This window comes from Apteryx mantelli, chromosome 10 (assembly GCF_036417845.1).
Source record: "Apteryx mantelli isolate bAptMan1 chromosome 10, bAptMan1.hap1, whole genome shotgun sequence".
Taxonomy (NCBI): domain Eukaryota; kingdom Metazoa; phylum Chordata; class Aves; order Apterygiformes; family Apterygidae; genus Apteryx; species Apteryx mantelli.
Window position 1 is genome coordinate 5,575,644 of NC_089987.1, and position 26,560 is coordinate 5,602,203.

The 26,560-nt window shown below is 47.6% G+C and overlaps 2 protein-coding genes and 1 long non-coding RNA gene across 5 annotated transcripts in view; all 3 read right to left on the bottom strand.

Annotated features, from left to right (window-relative positions):
* Positions 1–58: 58 nt before the first annotated feature.
* LOC106483355 (arylamine N-acetyltransferase, liver isozyme-like) lies at positions 59–1,200 on the bottom strand. Its single transcript, XM_013941263.2, has one exon. It carries the CDS (start codon positions 1,083–1,085, stop codon positions 198–200), a length of 888 nt encoding a protein of 295 aa, XP_013796717.2. The 5' UTR covers positions 1,086–1,200; the 3' UTR covers positions 59–197.
* Positions 1,201–5,815: 4,615 nt separating this feature from the next.
* Positions 5,816–9,010, bottom strand: LOC106483271 (arylamine N-acetyltransferase, pineal gland isozyme NAT-3). Of its 2 annotated transcripts, none has more exons than XM_013941182.2 (2): positions 8,781–9,010; positions 5,816–7,788 (listed from the first exon to the last, which is right to left on the bottom strand). In XM_013941182.2, exon 2 carries the CDS (start codon positions 7,779–7,781, stop codon positions 6,909–6,911), a length of 873 nt encoding a protein of 290 aa, XP_013796636.2. In that variant the 5' UTR covers positions 7,782–7,788; positions 8,781–9,010; the 3' UTR covers positions 5,816–6,908. The 2 variants fall into 2 exon arrangements, with proteins under 2 accessions (XP_013796636.2, XP_067158528.1); XM_067302427.1 differs by having other exon boundaries at positions 8,760–9,010.
* Positions 9,011–9,278: 268 nt separating this feature from the next.
* Positions 9,279–26,560, bottom strand: part of LOC136992846 (uncharacterized) — a 37,678-nt gene continuing 20,396 nt past the window's right edge. Inside the window, exons 3-7 of one of the 2 annotated variants that reach the window (XR_010885280.1) lie at positions 16,993–17,111; positions 16,517–16,698; positions 16,075–16,184; positions 13,501–13,645; positions 9,279–9,502 (exon numbers count right to left, since the gene is read on the bottom strand). This is a non-coding gene — a long non-coding RNA (uncharacterized lncRNA). Of the gene's footprint in view, positions 9,503–13,500; positions 13,646–16,074; positions 16,185–16,516; positions 16,910–16,992; positions 17,112–26,560 lie in introns of both variants that reach the window. The other variant, XR_010885279.1, reaches the window with a different exon arrangement.

A 26,560-nucleotide genomic window follows, 5' to 3' on the forward strand; every position in this document is an offset into this window, starting at 1 on the left:
TCAGTTTGTACAGAAGGACAAGCTTAAGAAAAAATTTGAAATGGATATAGGCAAGTAATTAATGATATACTTAAATTTACCAAGCCTTGTGTTCATCTGAACAGCTCAACTTTAGAATCAACTTAATATGTTATTAATGTTAATTTTAGAAATTTTTATATTGAGTAGTTAAAGACACATCTTGCACAGTGTTAGAATTAGATCATATCCACTAAATTAGGTGGCAAGCCACGAACATTTACTGGTATGAGTTTGTTCTCTAAGGTTATACTGAATTTATCTTTCAGGGTCTTCTCAACCTCTTCATCTGAAAGAGTTGTGATCTTCACCAGGTCCATGTCCTCCATGTAGTTGTACTTCAGCTCAGTGAAGGTCCATCCAACTAAGGCACGAACCCCTTCAGTGGTCTGGAGAGTGCAGATTGACTTTTTCTGAAATAAGGTATCTGGAGATGTCTGTAGGTACATGTTTAGCTCCTGGAAGTCACTCATATGTCGTGGCTCAAGAGTGAATGAATATATTTTTCTGATCTCCCCCGTTTCTGGAGTATCAGTTGAAGGGACGCTTTGCTCTGGAATATAATGCTTCCTTTTTATTTTCTCAAAGTACCAGATACCATTGTCCTCCGTGAAGCGAAAGATGCCAGGAATCTGAGGTTGATCCTTCCCAGAAATCAGCATCATTGGCTGCCACATTTGATAGGTACCACCAAAACCGCTGTCTACGATGTAGGATTTGCCATCGATCACCACCTTCAGTAGGACATGATTTATGTCAGCAGTGTATGTTCTCTCTGCTGGATCGTAACTATTGCCTCCAAGAATAGTGACGTCATACCCTATTCCTTGCAAAGCCCAAAATAAAAGGTAGTTGTTTTCCAGGCACCATCCACCACGTTTCTTTCTCACAATCTTGTTGTAAATAGGTTCTAAATCCAGATCAATGCTCTCCCCACAGTGCATGCTGAGGTTTTCAAAAGGGATCGCCTGGACATGGTGCTGCAAGATGCCTGTTAAGGTTTTCAAGTCTGCATCTTTATGGGACCCACGATAAGAAATTCTTGAGAAATATTCTTGAATGTTCATTTTGGCTGTGTGAGCAGAAAAAGAGCTGGTTACTGTTGGATGGCTCTCAAGGGTTTCACTCCTATTTCTGTAGCACTGGTTAACCAGCCTGCAAAGGCACCCTGCACTTTTTGCCTAGTGTTTGAAAGAAACCTCTGCCCTTGGTAGGAGATGAAAATAGTCTGGAGCTGCCAGTATCATCTGTTTTTCTTAAAAAAAGAGATGAGGATAGGAGCAGGTGAGAATAATGCCTTTTCTCTCCAAAAATTTCTTCAACCCAAGTAGCTCTCTGTGTTGTAGGCACCTAGAGCGCTTGGCACAGCAGAGTCTTTGGTGTGACGACAGGTGACAAAAAAATTATAAAACTGACAAACAACAGGTCTGCGGATGAGTTGTTAGACTATACTGGAATAAAAGTCACAACGATTTCTTACTGTTTCTTCTTACAGTAGCAGGTAAGCAATTCTTTACTTAAGGCACAGGTAATTTAACTAGACGGTTTTACATTCACAGCTTTAGCTAACGGGGATTAACTTCTCAGTGTGTCACCGTTTTAGACAAGCTCTCATGTGAAGTAGATTGTTGTTTTCTTAATCTCTTTAGTTTCCCTGTTGAGTTCAGGCAGAGCTTTGACCTTAGCTGTTGATGAAAAAGGAAAAGATTGTTAGTTTTTCTAATTCAAGGGTCAGAGGAATTGATAATTATTAAGAATACATTCAGGGCATATTTGGTGGTTTTCTGTTTTATCTTTTACAAACCAAAGGTGGTAGTTTGAGCTGGAATTGGACATATTTTGTGTCATGCCCCTGATCTCCTTCTCTTCATTAGCAAAAAGAGACTCTCCTTGGTACAGACTGTGTGGCCAAGATGCAAAAGGCTCCTGATAACATTTCTAATCCACTGACTCATCTGGTATCTGCGAGGATGTTTTGCCCTTAATTTAGATTTAATTTGGCATTTTTCCATGCAAGGATTTTTTTCCAGAACCGTTCACAATCTGCTGAGGACTGCATTAATTTCTGAAAAATCTGAGAATTTCTTGCTCCTTGAAATTGATCCCACATTCCCTGGGAGGATTTTCCAAAAAGCACTTGCTGTAGATTACGTAGGAGAAGCGACTTTCCTGCAAGTAGTCTTGGCACCGGCCCAGCTGCTCCAGCAGAAAAAACTGGGAGTTCAGCTCGATTTGCCCGCAAGCAGCTGCGCGCGTGCCCAGAGCTTTGGGAAATCTCCCCTCAAATAGCTAGGCAGCAACCCCCGCCCTGGCAGGTGGGCACATCAGATGACCTAATCTCTAGACTTTCACCCCAAATTCTATGTCAGTGGTGTAACCCACTTGGCTTCATTGTGCTGCTTCTGAATGGCCCTAGGAGCACGATTCAGGCTGCGTGGTGCAAAAATGCAGGAAAACGTAATAAAATAGAGGACTGTCCCACTAAGGGACTAAGAAATAAACATTTTCACTTCAAAAGAGCCAAAGGGACTGCAGGAAAACACAGTAATGCGTCTTTGAGGCTGCATTTTGTGCTTTTCCCCCATCTCCTTGCAGGACGAGGGCAGGGTCTCCTTGGCAACGCTTGTGGGAAGCCCTTCCTCCCTTCCTCCCTCCCTCCCGGCGGAGGGGCACGCGCGCCCGCACGCCTGCACGCCGCGGCGCTCTGCCGCCCTGCCACCGTTCCCTCGCGACTCCCGCTTTCAGCCGTTCTGCGCAACCGGATAGAAACGTCTCTCTGCCGTGAACCTCCGCGCCCCGGAGGGGCCTCACCGGCTCTGATAGCCTGGTGGCCCTCCAAGCTTGGCATCGGCTTGGAGGCAAGCGCCTATCAGTTCCCCTTCAGGGCCAACGAGAGCGTTGGCAAAACGTTGGTTCCAGCCCTAAAAAACACCTCCGTGGGAAGAGCACCCGAAAAACCAGCCAGCACCGTGCTCTTCCCGGCCGTGAAGCCCTGGGAAGCCACGTCGGGATCCCACGCAGGTGCGGGCTGCGACGTGGGGCACGGAGCGACGCTTCGGGAAAGCTAATTTGGGGAAAGTCACAGTCTGCGCCTCAGTTTCCCCTGCTGCCCTTCCTCTGCCTTCATCAGTTTTAAATCGTCATAGTAGAAAGAGTCTGGTGGTGGCTGACCGAATGGGTTCTGATCTCAATTAACACTTAAAAAGGGGGTTAAGTATGATAAATCTGCAGTGTAAAATCGCTGGCTTTAGTGACCACAGACAGAGAGCAATCGTGCAAACCAGCGTTCGCTCTCTGAGTTTCCTGGAGGCGGCTTTTCTTCTTGTCACGGTTTGGGCTGCTCTGCGCAGTTGTTCCTCCCGCGTTTGCGATAGTCCTGCAACGGAGAGCAAGCCCTCGCATACGGGACGGTTTGCATGCCAAAGCCGGGCTGCCAAGTAGCCGAGCCTCAATTCAGATCTCAGTCGCGTTTATTTTTGCTCCCACGGCAGCCGAGTTTCATTCCGCGTTCATGCACATTCATAGGACCGGCTTGGTGGGTAGCACGATTCAGACATTAGTTCTGCCTGTCTGCAAACGTCCCTGGGGATAGCTGCATCTTTTCAGAATTAGAATGAATAGCAGAAATGGTTCCTTGCTGCTAGAATTCACGAGAGGCTTCCAAGGTAGGCTTCCCTTGCACGTGCCTATACAATTTGTTTGATTTTAAGCTGCATTGCGTGCAAGTCAGGAGCTGGGTTTTTCACACACTCTAGCTCAGCATAAATGGGGAAGTTTAAGTCTCAGGCACTTGCTCTTTGTACTTGGATAATGTCCTTGCGCTGCAGTTCGTGGTGTTGACCCTGGGGGTGGTAATTTCTCCTTTGCTAACGTGCCTCCGGGGCTAAGCACAGGCAATGCAGACGCACACGAGAGGCTTTTCCAAGCCGCCTGACCCGCGTCCGTCCGCAAGATGAAGTTAAAAACCGCACCCTTGGGGACTTACTTACCTCCAAGCCAGCGAGAGCGTCAGGCTTTCTGTGCTGGATTGCTCCAAAGTTCCCAGGAGTGTTTGCACTGGGAACTCTGCTCTTAAAGCTCCAGGCTCCCTTTTACTGCCTGGCACAAGTGGCGTTAGCCTCCAGCAGAACCAGTTTCTTCTTTTATAGTATTTTCTGTTGTGATGGCTTTATTGTTTTATTTGTAATGGCATCGTGCATGGAAAAAAAAGAAACAGTCATGCAATTCATCATGTTAGGGGCCATAAAAAAGAGCTGAAAGATGAGCCGTTCCCCAAAGAGCTTACAGTATTGAGTAGGTTTAAACCTTCCCCTGTTACTGGTGGAGAACTAAAGCCCTCCAGGAAGACAAGGAAGAAATACGGTTCGGGGAGCGCGAGCAACTTCTGAAAGTGGTTATAGCCCTGCCCTCAGCAGGTCTCTGCAGGGGTGGCTTGGTTTTTGCTGCCCTGAAGCAGCAAAACAACAGTGCAACTTTTGATGACGCAGTTTGCCTTGTTCACACTGGTGTGGCCTGGACCCCGGTGGGAAGCTGCTTACGGCTGAGAGCTGCTCATTCAAGCCAAAGACGTCGTTGATCTACTAGCAGTGGGCGGCAGCCGTTGAGTTAAGCACCCGCCCTGAGTTCTTCCTCGCGGCTGATACCAAAGCCCCAAAGCAGCAAGGCCAGATCTCAGAAGACACTGAGCTGCCCAAGTCCCCCGGGGTTCAAGCCTTGGCCGTCCTCAGCGAGGATGCTGCTCCCGGGGAGCTGCTGCGCTTCCTCAGCCTGTGGCGCCTTTAAGAATTTGCCTCCCGAGTTAGTGATAAGAAAAAAGCAAACTAGTGAAATCTGAGACTGAGGGACGCTTTTCCCCCTTCCAGCTGGGAGTTTCATGCGATTGCTCAGCAATAAAATCTGCCTCCGTGCGTGCTCTGAGCAGGAGGTCCGGGGGCTGCTACCACCAGCTGAGCTGGGCTACGGAGCGGGGAGAAGAGCGGCCGGGGCAGGGGCTCAAGGGGATGAGTCAGCTGAAAGAAAGGCCCTTTTTTTAATTATTATTTGCCCTTCACGTGTTGAATGTCTGCCCAACAGACATAACCAGCTACCCATGAGCCACCTCCGAGCTCGCAGCCTTACGGGCCGCCACGCGACCCCCTCCTGCCCGCGTCTTCCCAAGGCCTGGCCGAGGGTTTTGGCCCCTGCTCCTGATGCGCTGCCCGGGCTGCCGGCAGGACCAGTGCGACAGGGTTCGCACAGCTATGCCAGTACCCTGGGGCTGCTTAAGAGCCGAAGCAGGCCACAGCTTTCGAACCCTCCCACTACGAGCCAGATCCTGGGACAATTTCCGCTGCGCATCGGTGTCGAAAGCTGCTGGTCCCGCTATAAGGAGCTTCAATTTCCTCCGCAATCTGCTATGGGATCACCGTTAACATTTCATTTCCTCCCGTCCTAGGCGGCGGGAGAGCCTGCTTTGCTATAAGTGACTATTACACATGCAGCCAAGCACATGTGGACGTGTTTGATGCCAGGAGGAGGGGGATTTGGGGGGACTTCTTACCCTGTCTCTGGGAAATATATTCTGAGCATGCAGAACAGCAGCACCTTTTATTAACTAGCACATAAATTGCTCGTTATAGAAAGCCACATACATTGCATAACAAAATAAAAAAGGTACAGTGAGGCTATTGTATTTCAAAAGGCCTTATCTACAAAACATATAATCAGGACAACTGCAGTAATTAATGAAGAATCATTGAAAATTTTTACTTTGGAAGAAATTGTAGTTTGGGGGAAAGAAACAGCTAAATACTTGTAGTTCACAATACTTGATTTTTTTTATTGAATTGTAATTTGCTTATTTATAAGTAAGTGCATAGTTGTAATGCTTCTGTGATTTGTACATAAAGCAACATCAAGCATCATCTCAAAGGGCAATATGATTACGTCTGAGTAATTTCTCATACTAAAAATGTTAGCCTTTAGGTATCTGATTAAGATTTATTCTTTCTCCTTATATCAATATAATTAGTATCACTGCAAACACATCTTCAGTAGAACAGATATGTTTTGGAAAAATCCTTCTGTGCACGAATTTGATTTCAGCCACAGTAATTACTGCGCGGTAATATTCAGAGTAGGAAGAACACCCCTGTGAGTGGGGGACGTATTCCCAGCAGTCTGCTGCTGGATTTAGCAAACGAACTACGTGGGAGACACTTCAGATCCCAAGTGAGCTCCAGAATTACTGCTTTTTGGATACGTCACTAAGAGAATGGGAGTTGTGTAACATCAGAAACGAGATCAAATTGTCTCCTAACGTTTCTGATCATCAGTTTTAGGCCATAAATAGCCACTCTAAGTATTTGCCATGTATATCCTAAGGGTGGAGCTGCGTGGTTACAGCATGAAAGGATGTTACGAATATAAGAGCAAAAGTGGACAGACTTCGGCTTGCTGTAGCAAACTGAACATTGAACATCTTTGTTTTTCCGGCTATTAAATTTCAAAAAGAATATGGTAGTCATTTAAGATGCAGGTACGGTTTTCCCCAGGTGGCAGTGCAAAGTAATAAGGAAAGAGACATACTGCCTGGGCTCCCTGCCCTGCCAGGTTTAGTGGGAAAAGCTTTTAAGAGATGAAAGGAGAAGGGAATGGGCAGAGTCTGCTTCCAGCTAAGCATGAACAGAATGGGAGTGATTTGATTGAGCCGGGAGGAAATTATTTGTACCTGAACCAAGGAGGGATGCAGGAACAGTTGTGAAAATCAATTTCTTTTCCAGATTCATGCTAATATGTTCTGCCTTATGTTGGGGTAGATGGAAAGAGAAAGCTTAACCTTTAGTGCTTGTCAAAAATAGGGGAAAAGATTGTATTTAATATCATTGTATTGTACTAAATCAGGCAGTGTGTTAAAACAGAGACAACCTGCTGGTATTGATGGGTACAAATTTCTTATCTAGTGTTATGTTGAATTTCTCTTTCAGCGTTTTCTCTATTTCTTCATCTGCAAGGATTCTGATTTCCACCAGATCCATATTATCCTTATAGTTGTACTTCATCTCCGTGAGTTTCCACCCAACCAAAGCCCGGATGCCATCGGTGGTCTGCAAACTGCAGATAGACTTGGTAACAAACAGGGAGTCCGGCGCTGTCTGCAAGTGCAGGTTGCGGGGTCTGAACTCTTCGATGTCTCGTGGCTGAAGGGTAAAGAGATAAACTCGCCGGCAAACTTCTTTCTCCACATTGTGAGAAGTAGAGACACTTTGGTTGGGGACGTACTGCTTCCTTTTAACTTTCTCGAGGTACCAGATCCCATTTTCTTCCAGGAAGCGAAAGGTGCCGGGAGTCTGAGGCTGATCTTTCCCTGAGATCAGCTCCATTGGCTGCCAAAGCTGGTAGGCCATCCCAAAACCTCCGTCCACAATGTAGGATTTGCCATCAAGGACCACTTTTAGCAGAAGATGATCGATTTCATCAGCGTACGCATCATACTCTGGGACATAAACTTTTGATCCCAAAAGGGTGATGTCATATCCTAGAGTTTTCAGGGCCCAGGACAAAAGGTGGTTGTTTTCCATGCACCAGCCTCCGCGGTTCTTCTTCACGATCTTGTGGTACACTGGCCCCAGGTCCAGCTCCACGCGCTCTCCGCAGTGGATGCTGAGGTTTTCGAAAGGGACTGAGCGGATGTGGTGCTGGAATATTCCCGTTAAGGTATCCAGATCCGGTTTATCGTAGGAGCCCTGGTAAGAAATTCTGGCAAAATATTCCTTGATGTCCATGTTGCCTCTGAAAGAAGGGTGAGAAAAAAGTATCAGCTTGCGTTGGAAGGGCCGGAAGGATCCTCCCCACTCGTTATTATGGGGTCCTAGTCTTCATTATTAGGGGGCCCTAATCAGTAGGAGCCGCCTGTTCAGAAGAGGACGGGGATTTGACTAACGGCCCTATCGAAGCCAGCTGAACATAAGCGTTAGCACTGAGAGGAGCCAAGGGGACGCTGCTGATGAGCACAAACCTTGTTCTTAATTTTTTCTTTCACAGCTGCGACTAGAGGCTCCAGCTGTGCTAAGCGCATTTCGGCGGGGAGCTCCTGCCCGGCAAAGCGCCAAGCTCGGCAGGGAGGCGCCAGCCCACAGCAGCGCCGCGGCCACCCGGCACGCGCCGGAGCGGGGCTCCCGCCACACGGCGTGGTTCACGCACGCGTCGACCCCGGGAAGCCGACTCTGCAGACGAACGCTCGCTGCCCGCGCTGAAGCTGGCCTGCCTCGGGATGTCCCTCCTCGCCCGCTCCCCGGCCTTCCCAGCCCGTCACGGGGCGGCGAGAAACGGGATTCTGATGCGGCCGGAGAGCTCGTTATTCCCACCTGGGTGCCACGAGGTTCCAGACAGCTCCGAGTACGGAGCCCTGCTGTATAGGTTATCGGTCCAAGGGATCCCAAAATGCTCTGAAGTACCCGTTTATGCGTTTTAAGTTAAAATTACAAGAAACAGTCAAGGTAGACAGGATTGAATTATCCTTATAGTGAAAAATGGCACACACCAAACTGCCTGGGAGTTTTGGAGAGATGCTTTCAGTATATAACAAAAGCAACGAAAATACAAAAGTTCCACTTGGTACCATCTCCTGGCACAAGCAGAAAGCGTTGCCAGTTTGGCAACCCCCGTTTCCTAAAATTTAGGCTACAAACGGTCAGAAATCTGTAACGGTTACATCAGGGCCAGCAACACGTCCGCAAGATGCCCCGAGCAGGCTGACTTACCAACCCTCAGGGTAAGCATACCGTGTTATTTTCCTGGGGATTCATTTCGTTCGTTTTTTGGCTGGTTTCCAAGCTTTTCCCCACAGCATCAGAACGATAAATTTATTTATTTTTATAGATGAACTTTTTCAGAAGCGTCGTTCTTGCTGCGTGAAGCTTTAAACCAGCCTCACCAGCCACGACCTCTTCCCCTTCTTGCTTTCAGCAGAAGTAGAGAAAAGAATTGTATTAACTCCTATTTAAAGGAAGAACCTTACTGGTGCCGGGTTTTTTTTTCCTGTCTGTCCGTCCATCTCCTGTGGTTTCTGAGGCCCTCCCAAAAGCGGTATCTGAAATAAGTCAGCTGCCACGAATGCCTGATCTGCTGGAGGCTGATAACCCCAAACCAGCAGACCTGCTGCACTGACGCGACAGCGCCTGCCTGCTTCTTGCTCTGCTCGTAAGCAACCGAGCCATTTTCCGCAGTGTTCTGCCTTAGCACGTATTTAACTTCCTGTTTAGGAAGTGCTCGGCTATCAAAATGCTGGATTTTAAAAAAGGGTCTTACCTGCAAAAATCAGTTCAACGGCAAATGTCTCTCCTGGGTTTGTTTGGGGTTTTTTTTTTTTAGGCTAAAGCAAGTGGCGTGGCTGTGTGTCCTGCACCTAGCGCGGACAGGGACGGAGACCTGTTCTCCAGCTCCTCTTCGGGAGAATGTCTTTTCTCTCAACTTGCTTTCACTCTCCTCTGTCAGATTGCAAAAGCTGAAAGGAAAAAAAAAAAAGGGTGGAGCGCAAGCCCTGGAGTGAGCCAGCAAAACACCAACAGCGCTGCCACCGCACGCATTTGCAGTCGGTTTGCTGCTGGAACGGCAGTGGCTGCGTGTGCTCGCTGCTTCAGTGCTTTCTGCAGCGGCTAGTTTGAGCTTGTGAAGAGAAAAAGGTATTTTCTGTTTCGATAGCTAGCTGTATGCATAAGGGCAATAGATATTTTTTCCCAGGTATTCGATTCCCAGTTGTTGGGGAATGTGGGGAATCTTGCAGTGCATTTTTCCTCAATTTCTGCACAGCTGCATGGAAACCTGCAGCCCCCTCGCCCCAATCAGCACGCACAAGAACGTCAGCACTGCTGCCTTTGCCTAATCTGTTCTTTATAATTTATGTGCATTTCTTTATTACCCTAAATTTCACAGAATGGAAAAAAAAAGAGAGAAAAATGAGACAACAGCATGCCTTCTTTGATCTTTACCCAAAAATAGCACCTTAGGATGCCATGGTGTTGAGGATGCTATTGGCAAAGAAGTGATGGATATGAAGTGCTAACACGAAGGGCTCACCGTCCTTTCAGTGTGTTTCATACGGATTCTCTCTCTGCAAACTTGGCCTGCATTTTCCCAAGCTAAGTCCCGTTCATTCTCATGTATATACAGCTGGATTCTTTCATATTAGTCCCTCAGCGATACTTATACTCCTTCTCATTTGGTTTCGCCAGCAAGTTTCATTCAAACAAACACTGACTGGTGACAGTTTATTTGCTTTTACTAAATCTAATGGCATCCCCTTTCTTCCAGACTCCTGAAGGAATCATAGGTCTGGTTTAATTACGTTAGCGCCCGCCGCTGCCGCCATTATATCTGTAGGCGTTTCAGCTCTGCCAGCTGGGCTTGCCGCAAGCACGTCACCGAGACCCCGGGCAGCTTTGGAGCCACCGGGCTTGAGCCCGAGCCCTCGGCCGGGGCTGCGTGCCTGCGGGACGGGGCTGACGTCCGCTCTCCACCGCCAGAGAACTGCTTCCGCTTGCTTTTGTCATTGTGGAAAACTCGTGACTCTGCAGCCTAGGGAAGGGACAACGTTCCCTGGCATTAAGTCCTTAAAAAAGATTTTAAAGGGAAAATATTCGTCTAGAATGAGGTTGATGATAAGAGATAGAGGTGATGCTAGGTCTGTAAGTAATGACTAATCTTAAATGTCTGTCCCATCGCTGTTATATTCACCACTAGGACATACGAATGTTATGATGGCTTCGGTGAGCTCAGTCTGTTATACACTATTTTAAAAGCCGGCGGCCATACAGAATCATTCTTTGTTTTAAAAAAAACCCAAAACCCTGCACGCATGGATCCGCCTGGCACCATTCCCGTCATGCCGCCCGGGTGCTGCTCCGCGCCCAGCCCGAGGCAAAGCTCACCCCCCCGATTCGCGGCAAAGGTTCGATAAGGCCGGTCTTGCCCCGGGAGCTCTGCCGAAATGCTGAGACGTTTGCTTTTCCGCCGGGGCCGGGTCGCTGCGGCTCGGGTCGGGGAGCTGCCAGCAGCGCCCACCCTGGCAGAGCACCTCTGCCCGCGCCCGGCCCCGCGCCCGGCCCTTCTCCGGCTCAGGGCTTGCCGTGCCCAGGCAACTCCATTGGGAAACCCTGCTTCCCACCCTTGGGGAGAGATGGAGCTGGTGCCGTTTGAGCTTTTTCCTGAAGAACCTCAACGTAGCTGCACTCAGCTTTTATTTATTTATTCCTTTAAGCTGCCGGTAGCATTTAATTTGTTACTGAAATCCTCCCCTCATCCTAACTCTCCTGAGAGGCTGCATCTAATATTCCTCCCATCCCCCTTCAGCATAGCATGATATGCTTCAATTTTTGCTTGGGGAAATACAGGCGTATGGCGCCAGGCTTGGGGAAAAGGTGCAGAGCCGAGTTCGTGCTCGCGGTTAGAGCAGCGCCCCGCTACGATGATCTCCGTAGCAAATGCGGGGTGGAGAACGGCAGGGATGAGCTGAGCATCCCTTTCGCTAATCCGCCTTCCGAGGCAGAGCTACTTTGGACTAATGCTGAACCTCGGGAAAATCATCCCTTTGGAGGTTTCCATGTGCTGCCTAGCAGAGCGGGGGCTGAGTTTAGTAAGTGTCTCTGCTAAGCAGACGCCGTCTTCCTCTGACTATCTGGCCCCGAGGGCTGTTAGAGTCTGCCACCGGCCCCCATAGAAACTGATGCAAGCATAGGGTTGGGATGTCCTCTTTTATGCAGCTCCCTGTAGCAAAGCCATACCCATCTAGCTCTTTATTATCTGTATATTGACTGGAGGCTCCACTTGCTAAAGGATGATTTGGGACTACAAATTATATCACATTCTACTTATCTGTCTGGTTTTGGTGGGGGAGAGGGAAGAGAGACTTAAGCTAATAAAAAATCAGTATGTTAAAAAAAAAAGAATTAGTAAAAAATCTTAAATTCTTGCACAAGGTCAGATTCTGCCATGCTTCTGAATTCTGAGTAGCTGGAAAAGCAAATGCTATGCATTGTGAGCTGCACGGCAGGCTCTGTCCTATCATTTCCAAAGGGATTTTAATAGAGGTAAGCTGCTCTAATGCAAGTAAGAGTGGTAAATAATATTCATAGCCTATAAACATATTCATAATGGTAGAAGTTTCTCATGCTTTATATTCATTGGCTTCTTTATGTAATTATACATATCAGCTGTAGCTGTGGCTACATATCTTTGCGATTTCTATCTAACGCATCCATCACATGCAGTTCTGGTGGTCCTCGCTTCCCCTCCACTTGCTAAAGGATGATTTGGGGATTGTGCGGTCAACTTTTGCCTGCAGGATTATAGAAGGAGATAACTGTGCTGAGCTTTTCTTGGGCTTTTTTTCAGTGAGAAAGAGACCAAGTCTCAATTTTAGTGACTTCACTATCTGAAGAATATTTCTGAGGGCTGCTGAGAGTCAAAAATTATGTCCTTGGCATATCTAAACCCAATACCAGTATGAGGTTTTCACACAAGCCAGCACAAAGTATATTAATGCAGGCCTAGGAGACAGCTTAGGTCTTCTGGGCCTTTCAGTCCTGAGGGTTTCAACATAAATCTTTTAAATATAAGCGGTCATAATTCATTTAAATCCCGTTACAAGGGGAACAATTGGCTTTTCTACCTGAATGGATTTATCTCACAGAAGGTTTGAAGCAAAAAACATTCTAGGTAACTGCTTTCATGAAAAATATGTTCATACAACCAGCTTTTATTTTCCCATGTATCGTGACTTCTGCAGTGAGAAACATCAGGGCATGACCACTCGTCAAGGTGTGTTCACAGCGCTGGGAGGACAGCCTATACCTTCTTGTGCTTCTGCCACCCCAGTGTGAGATTGGGGGATATGTATTAGGAAGCAGAAGTTGTCCTCCATTTCACAAGCAGTAATCAAACCCTAAATGTGCTATTTTCATCTCCATCTCATGGTCCACCTCTCTTTGAGCTGCCAGCATCATCATCAAACTGTGAAAATTTTGAGGAGAAATTTCTCCAGACTGCAACTCCTCTCAGTGTGCCTGACTTCCAGCAGTAAGTAGCTTCACCTATTCTTGCCGCCTGGCTAGCAAGCAGCTGGTTAGACTTTGTGCCACTTTAGCAGCCACAGCTGCAACTTCAGCTTTCCATTCCCTGCTGGCATGTGGAGAGGAGACGTGGCCGAGGGCGCTGATGAGGAGGAAGAAGATAGGAGATCAAGAAAGGCGGACCCAGGAATGCTTACTTGTTCTGGCAGGCAGAGAAAGGGCGAATGGTGGAGCAATAAGCAGACTGGTCAACAGTGTGGGAGCTTTCTGTATCTGATCTTTCACTGCCCAATTTGCCCAGGCCTGCCATGGCCAACGAACTCTTTAACAAACATTTTGGGTACCTTAGACTTTTCCGGCAGCTCTTTGGTCAGCTTTACCCCGTCCCCACTAACCGCTGTGTGGCAGAGGTGATGTCTTGTTTGGGCTCACGTACCTTTTCTGTTGACCACCTGGTTCTTCCACAAGGCCCTGGGGCACAGACTCCTCTGTTTTTTCTTTCTAGACGGTCCAGTTCCAGACAAGCTGATAAGGAGTTAACACCCGTCTCCTCCAGTGTCTGGGGTGCACAGGTGCTGAACCTGTAAGCAAAATAACAAACAACACATTCCTTCTGCCACACTGGTAATTTAATATTAGGGATTGCTCTAACTGTGCTTGTAGAGACAAGCTGCTACGCATGTAGAGCAGAGTATGCAAGTGAGTATTACTCCAAAATTAATTACTCCAGGCCAAAGTTCCTCTTTGAACAAATGAGAACAAAAAAATAACTAGTTTTGTTTTGAAGCAACAGAGTCTACTTGGTTAAGAACGGTTTGGCCGGAAAAGCCCGTATGGTCCTAAAGCCCCGTTTTCTAGACTGAATCCTGGGGTTGGAGAGCTTCAGAAGCCCTCTCGCAACCCGAAGGACAGGCTCAGCTCGGGCAGCAGGAGGCCACGTTCTTCTCACGCGACACGCGGCAGCGCCATAACTCCGCGCGGAGAGGTCAGGGCCGGCGAGGGGGTCGGCTGGCGGGGCGGCTTTCTCGATGGAGAGCGCAGTCTGATGCTGGAGTTGGTGCACGAAGCTGTTTGGCAGGCCGGGATCTGCTTGGAGAGCTGAGAAGCTGGCAGGTGGCAGGAACGGGCGAGTCGGAAGGGAGTAGTGCGCTTCTGCTTCCTGCTAGCCGAACCCTGCGCGCTCGCGCTCGGGTTCCACACGGCAGCTCGCTCCTAGCTCCGGCTGGTGCCTCTGCGTCTCTTGAGCTCGTGTAGCTGCTCTTTGCCCAAAAAGCAGGTGCCGAATAACGACGGGAACTGTGAAACGACGGCGGTTCTCCCCTAGCAGCGGCAGGCGAGGCCCAGGTGGGCCTTTGCCGACACGGCTGCCTGGCGGGAGCCGCGGGCAGCGAGGAGCCGGAGCCCCAGCTCTCCGCGCGAGCCGGCAGCGAGAGCAGCCTGCTCCTCCTCGCCGAAGGGAGCCGCGCGCCGGCGCCCGGCCTCGGGACGCCGGGGCAAGGCGGGAAATACGGCTCAGCAGAAGAAGGCTGAGGAACGGCGCCCGGCTCCTCGGCTGCCCCCCAGCTGAGGTTTGCAGCTTCGACTCTGCGAGGAGCGCCTGAGCGAGCGCTGCCCCCGCTCCCACCCCCCGCTCTCGCCGCCTGCCCTTTTTGCATCCTCGTCCTCAAAAAAATATTCCAGTGCCTTCCAAAATCAATACGCCATATATCCCCTTGGAAGGCCCAGGGCCTTAATCATTTCTCGCTCCATTTCAACGCCCCGTCTAGGAATCGGGTGTACTCCTTTTTACTGGATTTCCGTGAAGATAAACACTCCCAAGATGAGCCAGTTATTAATTACCGTCACATTACACTCTAGCCACCGAAGGGAAGCGTGACGGCGTAAGAAGTAACGGGGCACCCGCGTTGCTCGCCGGACCCCGAGGCAGCTTCGCCTGCAGCTGCGCCGTGAGAGCCGTCGGCCAGAAGCGCCGTGGCGCCTTCCCGCGCGGGAGCCGGCGCTGAACGCACGTCGCGCACGCGCGGCCGGGCAGACTGGACCTCCGCTGCCGTGCCCGTGCGCCAAGCGGGCGGCACACGGGGAGATACGCAGGCTCCGAGAAACATTTTATAATTCCGTTGAATTTCACCACGTTTTCACCGTTACTGGCAGCTGCTCTGCGATAGGGCAGCTCGTTTCCCCATCCAGGGAAGGAAAGGACCTTTCCGTAAGGCCTCATTTGAAAATAAAGACGCTGCGTTGAGCTGGATGCAAAACTTGGCATGAGACATACTTTTAAATTTAATCAGCCAATAATTTATCTTTCATCTGAGAAAAAATCTGTTCTTCTGATAGACAAGTATATAAAATATCTTGTGACCTCAGCACACATAATTCTACCAATTTGTGCATGACCTAAATGCTCCAAGAAGACTTGGAAGTCAACAGTGTCTGTCACTATTGGGTACATAAATGACCGTGTGTTCAAACCTACATACCATACACAAAAAAGTGACTAGCAAGGTATTTTAGGAGGAAAATATTCCCAGACAACCAGTAGGTGTACTGACTAAATGAGAGGCATATAAGCGCATGCTTACTGTGGGGAAAAAATGAAAGTTCATTTAGCCCTCTAAAATTCCTCTGGTGAGCTCACATTTGGGATAGTAGAGAAGTACCTATTAAACACTTGCAGCATTTCTGGGACCAGGATATAAAGCAAGATGAAAAGCATCTCAAAGAGAAATATTCCTTAATTTGCCTAAATAGAGAATAGCTTGGCTTTATAATTCTTATGTTTTCTAGGTAGTGATATAATTTATATTAATGAAAATTACACACACACACATATATTAGCTCAGGGAAAAAAATATATATATATCTTTGTGCATGTGCCCAAACGCAGCCGCAATAACCATTCATTAGCAGTTGCTCTTTACTTTCTGGTAATGAAACCCCCAGGTACATCCTTAGCAGGGTTAAATTGTCATAATTCCACCAAAGGTCACAGAGCAAAGCTACTTCCACTTGCCTGGCTTTGGGCCTGGTCCAAGCTCCTCCAAAATAAAATTGTTGTTTCGGTGAAAAGGCTCCCCTTGACCTCAGTGGGAATTTGGATCAGCCCTGATTCGGGCAATCAGCCTAGAAACATGCAAAGCGAGGAAACAATTACACGAATCCTGTCATTCCCTCTACTTAGATTATCCTTTTTTCCGGAGGTGGATGGGAGGGAAACTTATCTCACTGAAGAGTAAGAAACAGAGAGTTACAGTGACAGAAAAATAAAAAAAAAAAAAAAAAAAACTACTGATCCTTCAAACAACACGTATTCATTATAGTGCAGCAACACGCATCACAGGGATAATATACACTGGCGATGACAATGTATTCCCTCCACCCTGCTCAGGAGTGCAAGCAAGGAAGAGAAACGGAACGATCTCGGGATGCAAAGTGCTTCCCCCCACCAGACTTACCCTTCTTCTGGATGCGTCAGGGAGGGTCTGGAAGTTACAGGAAGGTTCAGAAACATGAAAATGCTCCTGCAATGCTCCTCTTCATCAATTCTTGGCAAACAACAGTCACATAATTTTCACACAAATTTGCTCAGTGTATGTCACATAGATGGAGCTGGGTGTTTGTAGAGTGAAAGGTTTCCCTAATGGAAAAGCACAGGACGGTAGAGCAAGGGTTACTGTGGCAACCTGGACTCCGAATCTCTTTGCTTTTCTCCCCGTTACACTGAGGAGCAATGCAGCAGTCATTGAGGACACTGGTATGATTTTTAAGTGGCACTGCAGAGAATCATGGAAGCATAAAAGGACTTTTCGCATGGTTCGTCTGCCTCCCCATGCATGGTCATCTGGTGCCTGGAGAAACAAATCTGAGAGTAAAGCAAAGCAGGGAATGGGCAACATATAGCTCTATAGAAAAAAAGAGAAATTATTCACACCTGAAACAGGAGGCTGCGCCGGGAAGCACATGTAGCTGTGAGAAATCACACTTTCTTTTGTAGCTGACAGTCTTGTGTACTCCTGCGCACTAGGATGGATGGGAAGAGACAACCTGGCCCTACAGGTGTTTAGAAAGAACTGAAAGTTGTGAAGCAGATTCTATATATGATCAATAATGTGTCAAATTATATTCTGGACAACAGAGGGGAAAAAAATCTTTTTACTATTAACAGGGTAAATTGTCTTAGCCAGTGTCGTCTCAGATCACATCCACTTCTATATTGCTTGGCTGGGAACTAACTGAGTCTTCAAAATTTTTTTCAAGTTACTGAATCTCACTCTCTTCCAGGAATCAAACCATGCCAAGGAACAGTTCTTTCCCAGAAAACAGCTCCAGGTCTGCTATGTTGCCCCAGAGCTTATATCTATAATATATGTATTTTTTTCAGGCAAGGATCAGTTTGATCCTTGGTCATCTGAATTTGTGAATGGCCTTCTCTTTAGGGAGATGAATCTGATTAAAATATCAACCCTGTACGTTTTTGTTCCATAAGCTAAAGGTAGCTAATGTCCATACAGTGGCAACTGTACCTTTTTTTTTCTTATCACACTGTTGCAAATTAATGCTATGTCCAGGTCAGCACTTCCTCTCAAGGGGATGCTGAGGTTTTTAGAAGGGACGGCATAGCTGTTGCGCTGGAAGATTATCATCAGCCTTTCCAAAACCTTTATTTAATAGGACCTGGGGTAAGAAAGCCTGGTGAAGCAGTCCTTGAAAAGTAACCACCTGCTTTTCAAGTGCCTGGAGGCCCCTCTCCTCTGTTCCTTGTGTCAGGGCCCCTTTGCTCCCCTACTAAGAGCAGACCTGTCCCGAAGAGAGGAGCAGGGCTCGGCTGCACAGCACCGGGAAGGCCCAGCGGCGCTGCCCGCGAAGCCCTTGGGCCCTCGTTCCCCAGAGGTGACACCGTGATGAGAGCAATGAGGATGGTGCCGAGAGGGAGCAGTCCGCTCTCCTCCCAGAGAAAAGGTCTCCTGCATCTCTCCTGGCAGGACTTCGCTCCATGCCATCAAAAAACGGCGTCGGCCTGCTCCCGCTTTTTATACCAATGGGAGCATTAAGCAACCTAACCAAAAGTAATCACCAGGACCTCCTCTGGAAATCTCTTTCAAGTCCTCTCTCAGTTGTCTTTCTCCAGCTTCTTACCCATTTTGCAATTATTGCTCTAATTGCTGCCTTTGCCAGTTTAACCAGTAACTTCCCAAATAGTAATGTATCAAAAGCTCTTTTGAAATACAGACCCTGAAGTCCCACTACACATTTGTTCCATCCAGAAAACCAGTTATCTAACGATAGAAACTCAATGGTTAATTTGGACTACCAGTCTTTAATAAACTCCTGTTCTATTGCTATTACTTACAACCATCAAAAGCAGCTATGGCAGCTGATGTGCCTGAATATGTTTCATCCTTACACATATTTCTGAGCCATATTCTCCAGTGGCATCTGAAATGAATCAGAGGGGGTGAATGTATATTCTGCCTTCAGCTGGTAATTGAGAGACTAACCCTGCAGGGCTGTGAGAGACTCGAGGGAAGGCCTCCAAAATTGGCTGGAAGCTTTCTCCTCAGCTTTTATCAAATGGTCTCCTGAATGTTTCATCAGAAGAAAATTTGACTGCATATTTATACAGCCACAAAGATACCCAGTCTGAAATTGCAAAATCAATTCACCAGCAAGTGCATCAGTTATCACTCACGGTTGTTATTCCAGCTAAGTGAACTGATTTGGTTTTCATCACTTTGCACAATGAGGACATGAATAGACAATGGCCTGCCTGAGCCCCTTCGGCGAAAATACTTCTAACCATTTTCTCAGGGGCAATTCACATACCCACGGCTTCAGCTTGGGTTGAAGGGTGCTGCAGGGTACTTCAGAGGACAGCAGAATTTAAGCCCCATGTGACCTGGTCCTGATCAAAGGACCTGGTGGACTTGAGTGTGGTCAGGCTGCTTATTAAACATTCAAAACCATTCTTTAAAAAAAAAAAAAATCATTGATCAATCAGTAATTTAGAATAGAAAACATTCACTCAGTTGATCTAAACTGTCTAAGTTGATCTTCAGTGAGTTTCCAGTTCTACTGAATGCAGACCCAAATCCCATTCTGATTCAAGATGCAAACCTGAATTGTAGTTTGGCTGTTTTATGTCCAGTTGGTATTCTACCTTTATTTGTTTTTTTCTTTAGTGTTGGTCCAGTGCTCAGTAAGAGCTACTTCAGTACTGAATATTCCTATCACTGAAGCGGTTTCATTTTGCGTTTTTCTCCCTGGGGACTCGCACGTACTTTTCGAAGCTACACATCATTTTATTAGTTCTATTCCCAGTCTCAAAAACATCTAGGTTCTTTTATATGAATGTGCTCTAATTTAGTACCACCAGCAAATTCCACTGAAATACTCAGAAGTACAGATGTAGCAAAAGATTCCTGCAGTAACCCACCCACGACCCTTCCCCAGTGCCAGCACTGGGCTCTCCATCATCACTACAACAGGTTAATTCACAGCATATACATCCATTTGTACTCCACTTCATTCCCTGGCCTTGGTTAACGATCTGATTTTGTGTGTTATGTGTTTAAAATGCACTCTAGCAATAAATGTTTTATTCTTTCTGCTCGTAGCACTTTTGTGAAATATTTATGATTGCTAGATGTCACTGTAATTTTACTGTCTTGGGCCCTACTGAACCAATATGATCCCCTGGTGCTCTAGCGAGCTTGCTTTAAAATCCTGTTAAAGAATTTATTAGTGATCAGGAGAATATTCAAATGCTAGCCTGATACAGGGTTTCTTGGCGTGGGAAGGCAGAGCAAGCCTCGGTCTTGGCATTGGCTGAGTTTTTATGGGCGTTGGTAGGCTGAGGTAATGCAAAACCTCGTGACCTTGAAGCTTTGTGGGCAGTCCCAAGCGTGTGTGTGTGGGTGTGCGTGAATGAGAGCACATATGTGGCTGCACGCTCAAAAGCACAGTGCTGGGTACATCCAAGTCCTGTTAACTGTATGCTTTGATATTAAAATCCCTCCAGTGCATGTATGCAGCAAAACGTGCATGTACAGATATGCTCTCACCCGGTTATGTGCATAGACATGGGGGTTAACTGGGTGGTGGCACATCAGTTTGGCCACCGCTCTACTGCACACCTCCCTGTAGCTTTACATCACCAAATGCCCTTAAAAAATGCCTGTGACATACATGGTTTGTCCAGGGCAAGCCTGTCCTGTTTTTTCACCCTGCAATACTGCTCACCAAACCTTTTAATCTGGTCATCATGTTCCTATCGCAACTTCAGTCAATTGCACAAGTTTTTGACCCCAAGAATGTTTACACAAGCAGTTTGTCTACTTCACTTGCTTTAAAAGATTTTACAGCATATATTTCTTCAAGGCCAACTCATGTTTACACTCCCTATTTCCTAAACTGTGATTTCTCTGTTGCACTCAGCATTTGGCATGTGACAATTTAAATATTATAGGCCACATTCCTATGTCGACACATATGGGATTTTTTTTTTTAATCAGAACATTCACCACTGAAATTACTGGGGACACCTCCTTAAAAATCATTTGTCTCCATCAGAAAACATTATTTGTATCAATAGAAGTATTCTGCCTCTATTTGTTCCATATTCCAGGTCCTGTTGAGAAATATGCCAAAAGCAGGTTTTTCAAGAAAAATCAGTTAACTACTGTGCTGTGCGAAGGTGAAGGCTCCTGCTACACAGTGCTGCAGAGCTGAGCCTGAGGAACTGAAGCTCTTTGCTGGCATCTTTTGGTGAGCAAGGAGAAATGGCCCAAGGTCCAAGACCTTCTCCATGTCTGTGATGGAGCAGGGAAGGTGTTCCCACCAGCTCTAAAGAAGCTTTGCATCTAGGAAAATAAGATTCTGGTTTTCTCTCTTCAGCTAATGAGCAAATGGGAAAATAAATTAAAAACTCTCTGGATAAGGAATCATTGCAACAGCCACAGCGGAAAGTATTAAAGTAAATGAACCCTGGGCAGGACAAAGCAGGAAAGACACTACTGGGGTCTTCTCCTCTGGAGATCATGCCTGAAGCCAACACCAGCTTTGAAGAAGCCTCAGTGCAGTGTGAGGACCTGAAATCAAGCAGACTAAAAGCCACAAGCAGAGCTGAAATGAAGGGGAGGTAGTTCCTAGTAGCAAATGGAGATGAAACCCAACAGAAGCCACCACAAGGCGCCAAGAAGAGTGGAAATGGGACAGAGACAGCTGCAAAGCAGTTCAGTGGAGCCAGGATGGTACAAGGGGAACTCCAAGGCAATGAGCAGAGCAAGCTGCCGGCTTGGGCCGAAAGGTCTGAACCAGCTCTGGCTGAAGGCTCAGCAAAGCCGTCTGCTCAGGGGCTTCAGCCAGCCAGGCTGGGGCAGGGCCTCCCTGGGGCAGTGCCAGGCAGAGCATCTCTGGGGCCCTTGAAATCCTGCAGCTCTCGAATGCAAACGCGAAGCAACTTGTAGTGGAGGTGGGCACAGGCTGGTACCTTATTAGTTACTTGCAACAGTGAGAGGAGGATGGGCTGGACATCTCTTAAAAGGAGCCCCTGAGCATGCTTGTCCACGTGTTTGTCAACCATAAATAGTCCTTCTGCAACTTGGTTTCTCCTTAGCTCCCATGGTAAAATGATCTTTGTTTTAAATCCTTAGGTACATCCTCGAAATGAAAATCATAGCTTGCTTTGACCATCCAGACAACTTAACTCTAAGTGCCCTGGTTTTGCAGGAGGGGAGGAGAACGGGGGATTGGCAGGATCAAGCCAGTGTTACCTGACGTTACTCTGAAACTGCATCCAGGTCCACAAGGGAAGGCTCTTTGCTGATTCCTTTAGTTAACTAGACTGTGAAAAACTTCAGAATAAGGCTGCTCATCAGACCACTGATCTTTCTTTACCCAAAAGTGACTGCTGTGTGCTGACTATAGGAACCACTAGACAGAAAATAATTGCAACATCTGCAACAACATATTTCCCCTTAAACTAGTCCACACCGAACGGCACTGTTTAGGAGCCTGATCTGGCAGCAGCAGCTTTTTAAAGGCTCCAGGTGCCTGGTTCCTCCGGCGAGCTGAAGCTCAGCCTGGTCCAGAGATGCCTCGTCTGCCACGGCTCTGCTGGAAGCACCCGGACAGTTTGGGCAGGGGCTACGTAACAAATTAAAGGCATCTTCTGGATTTTGTTCTTGTTATTTTCACATGAATTATACTGCCTGTCGACCTACATTAGTCCCAACATCTTGGATGCTCCAATATATTACAGGATGATATTGGCATTGTTTCAATTTTGAAGAGCCTTGCTTTTCAATATTCATTAAAAAGAACCTAAATGAGCAATAATGCCTCTGGACAAGCATTTTATTTCTTCATGGAGCCACCAGAGAAGCTCTGTTGGTTCCCTTGAGGTCAAACTCCTTTCATCTTCTGTGCCAGCCACAGAATAAAAACTCCTAAATTTCCTTTGAATTCTATTGATTAATTAAAGCAACACAGCCCTCTCTTTGAAAACTTTGAAGCAGAAATGTCCCCACTCTAAACCTACCCCGTTCGGATGCACTGCATTTAATGAGTAGCAGCAACACAAAAACAAGAAGACAAAGGTGGTTTTAGAAGTCTTGTCCCTGACTTTAGAAAAATGCTGCTAATCCTAAAAAGGGATTAACGGGGAGCCTTGTTGTTAATACAGCTACATCTATGCTACATTAATGGCAGGTAGACGAAAGGATGCCCTTCTTAACTGGAGGCATGTCAGTCCTGGGCAAAGCTAGTGTAGACAGACCCATAGCTCCAAGGGCAGCTTGCCCGGTCGCGCACCTCTGCAGCAGGAGAGGGTTTGGGCTGTGCGGACCCGTCGCTCCAGCCCGGGGCTCTGCAGGCCAACACCGTGACGGATGCTCGCAATTACAGCAACTCTTCTGTGCGGTTACTGTGCCAGGGACAGCGCTGAAACATCTTTCATCAAGAAAAATTGAAAAGAAAAAGAGTAAAGCAGGACAGGGAAACCAAAGGACTAAACCGACTAAATAACTAAAATCACATCCTGGAGCTTTTTTTTTTTTGTATATGTGTATGTATATATAGCAGACTCTTCTTAAGGAATTGCATGAATTTTCTTATTTGTTTTGAAGGATTATAAATTACCTAGGAGCCTGAGTGTGCGTATATAAAAACTGTTGAAACCATTCAGTCAACAATGTGACTTTAAGTCCATTTAGTTAAATCTGAGCAACTCCCTCTCTTTCCAGGTCACTGACCCATTCCTATGCAATTTAATTCAGTCAGGAGTCCTTCCAACATTATTCAATATAAACCATTGTCAATCCAAAATTAGAGACTACATATTATGTGTTTATACACATTTCATTGTATCAGTTTAAAAACATATTAAAGTTGCTTGGAACTGTTTAAAAACAGATTAAAGTTAAGTGGAACAGCCCTATGTAGACATTAGTGTAAGTAAGTCCTATGTCTAAGCAGATTTAATCTCTGTTTATCCAGCAATACCCCAAAAGACTAGCTTGAACAATACAGTGCTATAAATTCATGGAACAGATGAGTTAAAGCAGATGGCAAGCCTGAGTGGATTCACTCCGTCGGAGTAAATGCAGCCATAATTTGGTTTATTTTAATTCACTTATATTAGCATTTCTCCTGTAGCCAAAGTTCCTCGTGTAGACAAGCCCTGAGGTTAGAGCTTTCAGGGAGCTGCTGGTTTCCTTGCTCTCAACTGTTTTGAAAATTGGACTTAAATGCAAAAAAACCCCACTCAGACACTTTTAAAAAAGCAAATCCCCAGCCTTAAAATCTTTATCCATGGTGAGACCTTGTGGCCTCAATTCCCTCTGACTAGCACTTTACTCAAGTGGCCCTGAACAAAATGCTACCCGTAAACAGCATCTCCCGTATCCAAGTGCTTTGCCCAGACAGCGGGCATATCGCTGGCCTCTGATCTGCACATGCTTTACACCCAGGGAAGGGGAGGCACTCCCTTGGCGGAGCTGGACACCAGCAAGGGCCCAGACCTCTCCAGGGGGAGCTTCTGCATCTTCATGGGATGTGCTACCAGCCACGGCGCTTCCACCACCGCTTGGGAGCCCACCTGCCGCCAGGGACCTGCTTGCCTTCTCTCGATCCGCAAGCGTCTTCCAGTCCCGTGCAGCCTAGCTGCCGCGTGGATGGCAGCCTAATCATCGCTCTTGCCCTGGATCCGTCTGAAAAAGGACAAGGCTTCCTTTCTCCCGCCGGAAGGGGCATGGTGGTGTGGGTGCTGACTTGCTGGAGGATGTGCACAACGGCTGCGCAGAGCTGTGCAGAGAAGGGGAAGGAGTTCACGTCCTTATGCACCCAGTGGCTGTGAGGGTAAACACATCCATGCCCTCCAGCAGTTATGGTCATACTGGCGTGCAATCACATAGTAAATGCAGCTTGGACTTCCTTATGACTTCTACGCGACGAGCCGCCCACACTACGCGCTGGGCCACCCCTGACATCGAGCGTCTGTGCTGAAACCTGCCCATCCCACCATCCCAAGCCTCAGTTTCCCTTGCGATTCCCCCAGCGCTCTTGCTCTCAAGCTGCCTGGGGAAACCGGGGGTGCCGGCTCCGCGTGAGCCGCTGAGCACCTGCGAGAGACGTGCGGCCGCGCCGGCTGCATCCCCAGGGGAGCGCCGGGGACGTGTGAACGCCGGGGCAGATGGTGCGTGGGGGAAATGATTTGCCTATGGAAAAACCTCTGATAGCTGTTTATTTCACCACATTTAATTGATGTTAGCTCATTTTTGTGATTATCCTGTATTTTAATGCTATCCTTCACACAGCATCATGCACCGCGGCAAGGACAAGAAATACTAGTTAGGTGAATGAGTCCCCAGCCCCGGGGGATGTCCCAGCATGTCCCAGCTAAGGAGAGGAGAGGACATGGCTGTATGCTAAAGGCCCTGGCAGAAAGCATCCTGCTGCTGCGCTTGCCAGGCTCGTCCCTCCGATCCGTCACTCTGAAACCAGTGCTGATTTATTTGAGCAGAACCCAAGCACAATTTCACTTGTTCTCTTGCTTATCGCTACAAAGAAATCAAAGTGTCTGTCTTCATTCAAGGCCCAGAACAGAGAGCAATGGAAAAAGACCAAGATGTCATCTGTATTGGTGGCTGCAGTAGGGTTAACCCTTTCCATCTGGTCCGGGGCACCTGCCCCAGGGGAAAACACCTGCAAAGAGCCATCCTGTAAACAAATGCTACTTCCTTTTTGTAGGTGTTTTTTCACACATTTCCTCATATATGCTTAGCCATGCCCCTCTAACAGACATTGGCAGTAGCTTGTTGTTACAGGCTGCACAAACTACTCATTTAAATGTAAATTGTTCTCATCTAAGCACCAGTTATGGTTAGTCTATATTCTAGCACCCCACCCCAAATTTTCTAACTGAACAATATATGTATATTTTTCCAATCAATGCATAATGGCATATAACTTTCTTCGTACCTGGTTCTTCAAAATATCTCTGTAATTGGCCTAAATTTCTCTGTCCAGCCTCCTGCCAGCTCACCTTGCTGTGTTACAGTTCAGTAATGAAAACGCCGGGCAGATCCTCCACTGGTGGAAATTGTCCCGGCGTCACTGGAGACACAGAAGTCAGAGCGACCTACAGCAGCCCCAGACAGAGACACCCGGACCCAGGGCTGGACCCGAGCCCTGCTTAGCAGCCCCCTGCTCACACGCATGTCAGTGGGAGCCAGATCAGGTATAATTCATATTCATTGCGTAATTGCCCTCAAACTGGAGAGAGAAAACCTTTGGCTTTGATGTCGTGCAGTGCCAAGGAAAAAAAAAGCCCTTTTACAAATCTCAGTGATGGCAGCGGGACAGAGGTAAGATTAGGAGATAAGGACAGAGTCCTCCCTGCAGGAGAATAAACTCTGTTCACAGGTGACAACACGGAGCAGGGCAGGACACCTTCCTCCAGACACCAGCCCGGGTGACAGCAACCTTATCCTCAAATCTGCCACCAGCAGGGAGCGAGGGGGGGGGGGGGTCTTTAAACGCGGGCTGCAGACGCGTATTTGTTCTTACAGACCCAATATTTCCAACAGCCTCCTCGGAGACGCTCGCTCTGCCCGAGCGTTACGGCTGCCTGCAGCAGCGAGCGCCGGCCGCGGGAGCATCCGTGACCCACGGCGCTGGCGGGCAGCGGCGCACCGGCCCCCGAAAGCGCGCAGCGATGCCGCACGCCTTGCCGGGCAGACACCGCTACGCGGCTTAACCAAAGTGCTTTTCCAAGCCCCCGGAGGAGCCGGCACCGACCCGCGCCAGCTGGGCAAAGCGATGTGCCGTGCGGGTCTCACCCCCTCTGTGCTCCATGGGTCACGGCAGCGCGTGGGTCTCCCCGGGACTTTCCCCTGGAGATCTGGCGCTTCAATGACAGCACCGTTTCAGGCAACTTGGTATTAAAGAGCCTTTGAAAGTGTTCTGCACAGCAGTAGTTAAAACGGCCTTTATGATTGACG

Coding starts and splice junctions, on each gene's coding strand:
- LOC106483355 (XM_013941263.2), bottom strand. CDS start 1,085: ATGAACATTCAAGAATATTTCTCAAGAATTTCTTATCGTGGGTCCCAT.
- LOC106483271 (XM_013941182.2), bottom strand. CDS start 7,781: ATGGACATCAAGGAATATTTTGCCAGAATTTCTTACCAGGGCTCCTAC.